Source organism: Xiphophorus maculatus, chromosome 13, assembly GCF_002775205.1.
Source record: "Xiphophorus maculatus strain JP 163 A chromosome 13, X_maculatus-5.0-male, whole genome shotgun sequence".
Taxonomy (NCBI): Eukaryota; Metazoa; Chordata; class Actinopteri; order Cyprinodontiformes; family Poeciliidae; genus Xiphophorus; species Xiphophorus maculatus.
Window position 1 is genome coordinate 10,283,835 of NC_036455.1, and position 9,825 is coordinate 10,293,659.

Genomic DNA, 9,825 nt, shown 5'->3' on the forward strand with positions numbered 1-9,825 from the left:
AATCTCTAGAAGTATGGTCACATTTAAATTTAGCGTTTCATTTGAAATACTGAAAAAGTTATAAATAAGTTGACCTCTATATTTATCACATTTATTTATGGTTATATTAATGTATTTATGCATAAATATGCATAAATACATGTTTATTTAAAATAGCTATTGAAAATTTCTGGATGTACTTTTTGAATTCACAAGGTTAATCAAACTATTTCTGGCTGATGCTTGAAGCTTATTCAGTCTTACTTCCTGTTCACATATCTGAGAGGGTGAAAGGATGTCAAGGAGGAAATAATCACGGTTATCGTTGTACATCACATCAGCAGCAAACAAGTCCAAATATTTGCTCTTATATGGCTCAGGGAAGGAAAATAAACCACTTACGTCTGTCTCATGTTTTATATTCACCACTTAAGTAAATCTTTAACTTAATGCCTGCTTTACAATACTTACAGCTATTTAATTAGCTTGTTTTAGCAAAAGAAATTCTACTTTGTGACTCTAAAGAATCCTTACAGCAAAACCCTAAAAACAGATATTACAAATTCAAAAAGAGACAGTCCTGACAAGAAAAATTGTGTCAAAACATAAATCAGTTACTACAGCTTTTATATATTTAATTAAAAGTTCCTTTCAGTTTAATGTATTGAATTGAGACGCGATAATCCATCGAGCGCGTATATGTTCTCCTGTGATAACCATCTCAGTACTTCCTGTCAAAAGCTGATTATTACACAAGAGCAGAAAACCTGGCACAAAACCTCACACATTAGCTTTGGTATTCTAATTTTGGGGGTTTTAAGAGAGAGAGAGAAAAAAATCAAATCGACTTTGAAACTCTGGAGGAATTATTTGAAATGACTTGATTGGGCTAAGCAAGAAGAGGAACTCGTACTACTGAAACGACTTCTGAAGTTCTGCAGTAGGGTAAGGAAACAATCTGCTTCCGTCCACCTTGAGATGTCTTGCAACATTTACGAAGACCCAGATCAGACCATGAAAGTGAGGTACAGCAAAGAAGTGAGAGGAAAAGGATGGAGGAAAGTGGAGAAAGAGGAGAAGGTGGAAAAAGAGGCGAAAGTGGAAAAAGTGGTCGACATCTACGAGAGTGCCGAGACGGTGGCCTGCCATCGAGCTAATCCTTCCAGGAAGGCCCAAGGTAGGTTTTAATGAATCATAAATATTTACTACATAATCAGCTTTCTAAATATTCCAGGAATGGTTTGATACTGACAAAACCTGAGAAAGTATCAGAACATGACAAGATATTAAAAAGGTTGCATTATTTATCTTCTTGGTGCCACTGAATATATTATGCTTTGACATCTGAAAATGTGCTCAAATTTAATAGGAAAAGTGAAAACAAGCAGATCTTTAATTAGATATAATATTTATTACATTTGATTGACTTTGCATTAGTTTTGATGTTGCTTCATTACGCAATGACTGTAACTCTTTAACCATTTCAGGATTCAGACATATAACTTTTTAAATTTTTGCTTTTTCATAAACAGACATTTCGGCATCAATTTGTAGCTTCACAACCATTTAATAAAAGGAAAACATTTCTATTGTTTATGCACCTGATTTAGAACATGTTGTAAAGAAGTCTCCACACAGCTTATGTCAAAGCTGGTTTTGAGCAGGAGTTTTTGTCCTGTGTACACTTTTAATACAAGGCTTTATGCATTATAAAACAGCAGTTATTTTTGCTGTATCAAGTTAATACTTTGTAATTATAATACATTTTAGAACTTTGAAAGATGAAAAGTCAAACTCCTCCTTGATTTTGTAGGAGTTCGGACTCAAAAACATCCACCAACCCCCCGGAGAAACTGGTACAAGGTTGCTACAGTAACTTTGGGTTTACTCTGCCTCCTGTTGTTGGCGGGGATAAGTGTGCTACTCTGTAAGTAAAACTTCACCTTTATTTGGACAACATCTCTTTACCCACAAATATTCCTTCATTTTAACATCTATGCTTATTCTTTATGCAGCTCTATTAGGTTTGAAACATAAAGAACATTCCTTGGGTCAGAAGCAGGCACAAGAAAATCAGAACCAAAGTATAAAAGGTAGGAAATTTATTAAAGTTTATGTTTCACTTGTAGTATTACAATGTTGCAAATAAATCATTTTTTAATCATTTTTTAAAGAATGGCAGGAGCTTCGTGAGTCACATTTCTACTATGCATCCACTGAGAAGAAAAACTGGACAGAAAGCAGGAAAGACTGCAAGAGCAGAGGAGGAGATCTGGTGATTTTAAATAACATAGAGAAACAGGTTTGCTTGTTATAAGATTATTTTGTGTTTTTTCTCAGTTGAATCCAAGAAGACCAGTCACATTCTCAGAACTTGTGTAATAGTACTATGTTGTTGTTTTTTTTTACAAAACTGTCGCAGTAATCCAGACAAAGAATGCAACAGTAGCAAGCAACTATCCCTTCCCCCCCTAATTGTAGGAACACATTGCCTTTGATACCTTTAAGTGACACAAAAAAAATTATTATACAGAGATATGATGTAAAGTTCTCTGCAGTAAGAAAATGAAATAATGGTTGACAATGCTAACATGCTGTAGCTTGAAGATCTAGTCTGCCAACTGGTGCCCATAAACCGAATGGTTTAATGAAAGTAAAAAAAAAGTTCTGCCAGGCTGTATATAGCCTGCTCTCCTAAACAATCCTCTGTAGTAAAAGTGGTCTGTTTGTCTCTGTTTTGTGTGTCACTTCTTTCTGAAATAAGGAAAAAACAACTTGCATTTAGTATTTATTTGTCATTTTTGACCAAACCTACTAAACACCTGATTAATATAGTTTTTGAAGAAATATGAAGAAAATTTTTAAATTATACCAAAACATAGTAAATATGAATTTTCAGCATGTTCATGTACACATGAACATTTTTACCATTGGAGTAGTTTTACTATGATGGTAGAAATATAAATTTAGCTTCTTTACACTATCAGTTCATTCTAAGTCTCCTGTAATATTACATTTTTTGATGCTTAAGGTGGGTAAAACTGCATTCTGCATGACAACTTAAAAAAACAAAACAAATTAACTTAGTGGGGGAAAAAATCCATGTCAGATAAATTTAGTCTGAAGCATCATTCCCAAGTTCTTCAACAAACTATGAGTAGACGACCGTACTGTCATTTTACTGGTAATGTTTTCTTAGAATCTTTTAGATTACATCACCATATTTTTTTAATAAATTAACTTGTAAGTGCAATAATTTACTGTACAGACTGCCAAGTCATTAATGATTAATTTCTACATTGACAGGAACAAGAGTAATGTGATGATCATGTATTTTATTTGTAAGTGAATTGTTGCTTTTAAATAATACACAGCTTCACAATGTCTGATTTCTGTCATTTCAAACTAGTTCTAAATATTGTTTGGTTGTAATTTGGTATCAGGTAAAATAAATAGGAAAGAGTTTGTCACAATAGGGAAAAAATGTGAATTGCAAATTGAAAGTGTACATTGTCAAAAATCTTTATTTGCTTTTTAAAATTCTATAGGAGATAATTAGAAGAATGAAGATTCATGGAGATTCCTGGATCGGTCTTAAAACTTCAAACGAGTGGACTGCGAAATGGAAATGGGTAGATGGATCTGACCTATTATCTAGGTGAGCAGGTCCACTTTGTACCAAAGATATGGTTAACTGAGAAATCCAGACAGAAATAAAAACAAAAATAATGTTATGTTACTGAAAATATCAGCACATTTTCACTCAGATTGCGTTAACTCCAACAATCTGAAACACTGTTATAACACATACTAAAGCTTGGAACAAAGTCTAATATGTGACGAATTAAATGTCAAGTGAATTGATCTGAATTTTGAGCATAAATAATTTCTTTTTACATCTTCAACTGTTTTTTTTTCTCCAACATCAGCAGGTTGATTAAAGGTTGTTAGGTTGATCAGTTGAATGCTACAATAGTGAAATGACATATGAATATAGCAATGCCATTTGTAATTTGATTGTTTTTATTGTATTCTGTACAGCACTTTAGTGATATGTGGTAATTTAAAGCTGGACTGGATTGCTGTGAGCCTTAAAATGCTCATATTTTCAACTGAGGCAGTTTTTCATAAATGCAACACATTTTACCTAGAAGTATCATTAATAAAAAAAACATCCAGTTCTCGATCTAACTGGATGTGTTCATTTTTACAGTTCCTGGAAGGAAGGAGTAAACGTCAAAACGGAGTCAGGCCTCAAAGCATTTACTGATCAACAGGGACTTTGGATGTACAACAAAACAGGATTAAAATACTGGATCTGTGAGAAGAGAAATGTCCAGTATCTTTTTGATCTTAAACCTGGAAAGAACATCACTAAATATTAAGTACTATATACAAATAATAGTTATAATTCTAATTAAGAAAAGCTATCCAAAACAAGATAAAAACAGACCTGATGAAGAATATAAAACACTTAAATACAAATCCCAGTCTGCACTGGAACAGCTAGCTTCAAGCTTTGGAAACTCATTTCTCTGCTGCACTGACGCTACACGCATCAACCCATTATATGTCACTATAGCATTGTCACATGGTGAAATCTGGAGTCAGAGCAAAGCAGAGACTATTTATACAGTATTTTGTACTGCTCAAATATGCAAAGATTATTTAACTTTAGCTTTAAGTAAAAGTTTTATTTGTGGTGGCTTAATCTGCATTTTGAAAAGATGTTAGTTATTATTAGTGCTTTAAAAAAATAAACAGAATATGAGCATTATTTTGTGTTTTATTTAAATATTAATAATGAAAAATAAATAAATCAGACATTATTCTCAAACAAGAAATACTCATCTTTATGCTTTTTACTCCAAGAACTGCTTTTTATTTATACTTAAGTTATATTTTGATGTAATGCCAATTTTACTTAGATACAGTTTTGTCTACACTACATAAGCCTTATATTACTTGTGTAATGTTTCAAGTTTAGTTAAATATTTTTTTTAATTTGTTTTGAGCAGCAGTAATCAGTAGTGCTGTTCCAGAAACAGAACTGCTGCTATCTTATATTAATCATATTTGTTTCTTTCGTGTTGGAACAAACATAATTAAGATAAAGGAATAAAAACATGGTAATACATTCAACCTTTTTTGGCCATTTGCTAATAAATTACTGGTGTTCACATTATATTCATTGTGACTCTAAATCAAATCAATTGAACTTTGAGCAATTGTAAATAATGACGGGTCAAGAAAACAAATGGAAATTCCACGGAAAAACAATTACTTTTATTTAATTTACCAGAAAAACCACTTACCACAACATAAGTCAGAAAATTGCTGCTAGCTCATGTATCAAAATTTATTTGAACATTTACATTTGAGTAGCTTTTTTATGTGAAGAACACTTTCTTAGGTACAAACAGGAACAGAAAGATAAACACATATATATGGAATTTTTTTCTATCTAAAGATTAAATGTTTGGTATTTGTGTGCTTATCTTCCTGCCAGAACATCCTGTGCACTTCCTACTGAAATCTGATTGGTTTCAAAAAGAGAACAAAAATTTGTCTGCTTGGCATGAGAACCTAAATGCTGCTTTCAGTTGCTTCTTTCTTGAGAAATCTTCCAACATGTATGAGAACATAGATTTTACAACTACAAGAGGCAGTGAATTATCTCAGGACAGTGGGGAGGAAACAGTTCAGACTCCAGATTCCTCTACACACCTTGATGTTGGTCTTTCACTACAAAATGAAGGGAAGTATAAAACAACAAAGACTATGTCATAAAACAGGTAAATTTTAACAAAATCGCATGGATAAAGTATTCTGATTTTCACTGTGATAAGAGCAGTTTGCTATATAAATGAAAAATATCTATTTTTTAAAGAATATAAACAATGCAATCAAATATATAATGACCCTTCTCTCTGCCTTTGGGGTCTTTGTGTTTTTCTTTCCTGTTTTTATTTATCACTGTTTTGCAGAACAGAAGGAAATATTTCCTTCTATTAATGAAATATTAACAACACTAAGCTGATGCATATCCATTTGTATGTATCCAAGATACATACAAAATTATGTATGTATCATAATTTTGTATGTATTATGATAATATTCTAATTTTAAATATCATGTTTTGTTAACAGTAAATGGGAAATCCTAATTATCGGAAATAAAGGCTTTCAAAAATGTATTTATTTTGTCATTTAAAGGAGCAGAGACTGAAAAACCTCCCCTGGTTGTCCAAGGAAAACCCTACAGAATTGTTTTACTAATGTTTGGTCTGTTGATCATCCTGGGTGTTGTGGATATCGGCGTTCGAGTCAAAATCTCTAGGAAATCTGATTATGATCAAATTTTCCTTAAATCGCCATAACCTTTAAGGAAAATTTTAATTTTGACCCAATAGTTTCTTTCTCCATTTTTGCTGGTTTCTTTAGATCATTCAGTTGTTGAGAAACCACTGCAAGCCTGTTTTGAGAATCACACAAAGGAACAAACAGGTGAGCCAAAAGAAATTAATGTTACAATTTTTGCAGAAAATTATCTACTGTTTTTGGAAAAAGACAAATTGACTGTAAGTTACTTTGTAGAACTGCATGAGTTTCAATGTCAGGACCAAAACTGCACAGGTACGTAATTCATTAGTTACAGTTTATGTTTCTCATGTGGTATTATCATTTTTTTTTTGTTTTTAGGCGGTATTACATGATTCTGTTTTTGTCAAATAACAAATTAACACCAAATCACTTTTTAAAGAATGGCAGGAGCTTCGTGAGTCACATTTCTACTACGCATCCACTGAAAAGAAAAACTGGACAGAGAGCAGGAAAGACTGCAAGAGCAGAGGAGGAGATATGGCGATTCTAAATAACATAGAGAAACAGGTAGAGACAAGAAACATTCTCTGAATAATTACTTATTTTGTACCAAATTGTCACAGTGAAATATTACAGCCTGATTTATCCAGTCAGACAAATAAAATATCAGTCACACAAAGAAAATATCAGTCATCACACATCATCTCATTTCTGTTGTGAGAGCAGATTTTTTTATTTTTCTTCACTTTAGTTGACACAAGAAAAAATAATTATACAAAGATATGATCTGAACTCTCCACAACAAGCAAATAAAACAATGGCTGATGATGCCAACATGCAGCTGTTTGAAGATCTAGTCTGACACTTGGTGCTCACAAAATGAGTGATGAATATTGAACATGTTATGTTTATATTTTGTTATTGGTGTAAGTTTCTTGCTTAAGTTTGTGTTTATCCTGCACAGTTTTAAAGTTTACTAAACTGTGTGAAACAGTTGTACTATTTTCATTTAAATTAAATACCTTTCAGTTTTTCACCTCATGAACTTTTTGCCTGACATATTACCTTGCTATATGGTTTGGATAAGATAAAACATCTGCAATATTCGTAGTTGTAAAGAAAACTTGCCAGTAAAAAAATGTTTTGCATGGCTGTATTCAGTCTGCTGTACTGAACCTTCCAGCAAGAGGAGTTTGTTTTTAAGGTACGTAAAATTTAGAAAAGAATTTAACTTAGTGGAAGGAAGAATCCATATAAATTTAGTGAAAAGAATCCGGTGAGGCCAGTCGATAATGTCCATGTGACTCAACAAACTTTGGGTATAGATCACTACGCTGTTATTTCACTATTTTTAAAATAAAAAAAAACTTTGATAAATAATTTTGATAACTTTTCATTATATAAGCAGAGTAACTTACTAAATAGGTTGTCATTTGATTAACAAGTCATTATGACACTGAAATAATCAGCGAAGATGTGTAATCGTATTTTTATTTGAGAGTGACTTAATTTTGTCCTTGTTGCTTTTATACAATGCACAGGTTCACAATGTCTGATTTCTGTCATTTCAAACAAGCTTTACAAATTGTTTATAATTTGATATCAGATAAAATAAATTGGAGAGAGTTTGTCACAATAAGGAAAAAATGTGAACTGAAAATTGAAAGTGTACATTGTCAAAAATCTTTATTTGCTTTTTAAATTTTTTATAGCAGATGATTAGAAGAATGAAGATTCATGGAGATTCCTGGATCGGTCTTGAAACTGCAAACAAGTGGACTGCGAAATGGAAATGGGTAGATGGATCTGACCTACTACACAGGTGAGCAGGTTCACTTTGTAAGAAAGATATGGTTAACTGAGAAGTCCAGACAGAAATAAAAACAAAAATCATGTTATGTTACTGAAAATATCAGCACATTTTCACTCAGATTGTGTTAACTCCAACAATCTGAAACACTGTTATAACACATACTAAAGCTTGGAACAGAGTCTAATATGTGGCGAATTAAATGTCAAATGAATTGATCTGAATTTTGAGCATAAATAATTTTATTTACATCTTCAACTGGTTTTCTTTTCAATGTCAGCAGGTTGATTAAAGGTTGTTAGGTTGATCAGTTGAATGCTACAATAGTGAAATGACATGTGAATATAGCAATCCCATTAGTAATTTGATTGTTTTTAATGTATTCTGTACAGCACTTTAGTGATATGTGGTAATTTAAAGCTGGACTGGATTGCTGTGAGGCTTAAAATGCTCACATTTTCAACTGAGGCAGTTTTTCATAAATGCAACACATTTTACCTAGAAGTATCATTAATACAAAAAAAAATCATCCATTTTAAAAAAATAATTCCTGCTTCTTTCTCGATCTAACTGGATGTGTTCATTTTTACAGTTCCTGGAAAGAAGGAGTAAACGTCAAAACGGAGTCAGGGCTCAAAGCATTTACTGATAAACAGGGACTTTGGATGTACAAGAAAACAGGATTAAAATACTGGATCTGTGAGAAGAGAAATGTCCAGTATCTTTTTGATCTTAAACCTGGAAAGAACTGCATTAAAATTTAAGTACTATATACAGAGAAAAGTTACAATTATAATTACTATATGAGAAAAACTCAGTGCAATCAGTTCTACAGCAGCCACAAAGTAAAACCTGGAGTTAGATTTAAGCTTTGTAATTAAATGTAATTAAAAGGCTGATTCAGGAAAAGAAAAAAAAAATCTTGTTTCTCGATTCTTGTTTATTTTTTTTTATTTGCTGTTTGTTTGATTCAGAAACACCAACAACCAGCAGCAGCAGGTAAAAAGTCAAACTGGCTGATGTGCCAGTAGATTTTTCTTCCTACTTCAGTATAAGCATTCAAATGAATGGCTGGAAAGAATGTAACAACAATATAACAGTCTTCATACTGCAAAATAATATAAAGGCTTAAATTATCTAAAAGTAGGTCTGTTTAGTAACTTACAAAATGTACAGTATCTAATGATTTAATCTGTCAACAGCTAAATCTGAATCAAATTCACAAATGTGAATTTTTTAAAATTATTTTTTAACAAAAGGTTATTTTCTAAACAGTAGCAAAATACCAAACTAATGTCTGATTGCCTATAAGTTTAACTCTGAACAACAGGCTAAATTCTATAAAAACTTCAGAGAAAAAAATCGCACTTAAAGACATTTGCATTGGATAAAATAAACATGGCTACAAACCTGAAATTAATGCACATATCAAAAGAACGGAATGTTCTGCTGGGATCACAACATTATTTATTTGACAACAGATGTTCATATTTGAACATCTGTTCATATTTGTTATGAACATTCATAACAGATATGTATGTTCACAGATCTGAGACAGCAAACAGCACTTCAGCTCCTCCTTGTACAACATCACATTAGAATGACTAGCAACCAGTTCAAACAAACATTAACATAATAGCAGCATTAAGAGGCATAGTGATGCAGAAGTAATATAAATTTCAATAATTAAAAATGAAGGTATCTGAATGATGA

At 32.0% G+C, this 9,825-nt stretch overlaps 2 protein-coding genes across 9 annotated transcripts in view; one reads left to right on the top strand and one right to left on the bottom strand.

The window, feature by feature from the left end:
* The window catches only part of LOC102232109 (collagen alpha-1(XIV) chain-like), a 139,722-nt gene that overhangs the window by 9,024 nt on the left and 120,873 nt on the right, over positions 1 to 9,825 (bottom strand). The window lies entirely within an intron of this gene.
* On the top strand, positions 749 to 9,058 carry LOC111610657 (C-type lectin domain family 2 member D-like). Of its 5 annotated transcripts, none has more exons than XR_002753751.1 (11): positions 749 to 1,156; positions 1,793 to 1,906; positions 1,995 to 2,072; positions 2,154 to 2,281; positions 3,528 to 3,637; positions 4,193 to 5,774; positions 6,195 to 6,485; positions 6,576 to 6,614; positions 6,742 to 6,869; positions 8,015 to 8,124; positions 8,705 to 9,058. XR_002753751.1 is itself a non-coding variant. In XM_023345514.1 (6 exons), the coding sequence occupies exons 1-6, from the start codon at positions 958 to 960 to the stop codon at positions 8,874 to 8,876; spliced, it is 801 nt and encodes a 266-aa protein (XP_023201282.1). In that variant the 5' UTR covers positions 749 to 957; the 3' UTR covers positions 8,877 to 9,058. The 5 variants fall into 5 exon arrangements, 2 of the variants coding, with proteins under 2 accessions (XP_023201282.1, XP_023201283.1); XR_002753752.1 differs by having other exon boundaries at positions 6,423 to 6,485; XR_002753750.1 differs by having other exon boundaries at positions 4,193 to 6,485.

What these genes read in the sequence shown, in the direction of transcription:
- LOC111610657 (XM_023345514.1), top strand. Translation starts at nt 958, where the DNA reads ATGTCTTGCAACATTTACGAAGACCCAGATCAGACCATGAAAGTGAGG. An exon ending in TAAATAACATAGAGAAACAG is followed by an intron (nt 6,870 to 8,014) that starts GTAGAGACAAGA and finishes AATTTTTTATAG; the next exon opens with CAGATGATTAGAAGAATGAA. An exon ending in GGATCTGACCTACTACACAG is followed by an intron (nt 8,125 to 8,704) that starts GTGAGCAGGTTC and finishes TCATTTTTACAG; the next exon opens with TTCCTGGAAAGAAGGAGTAA.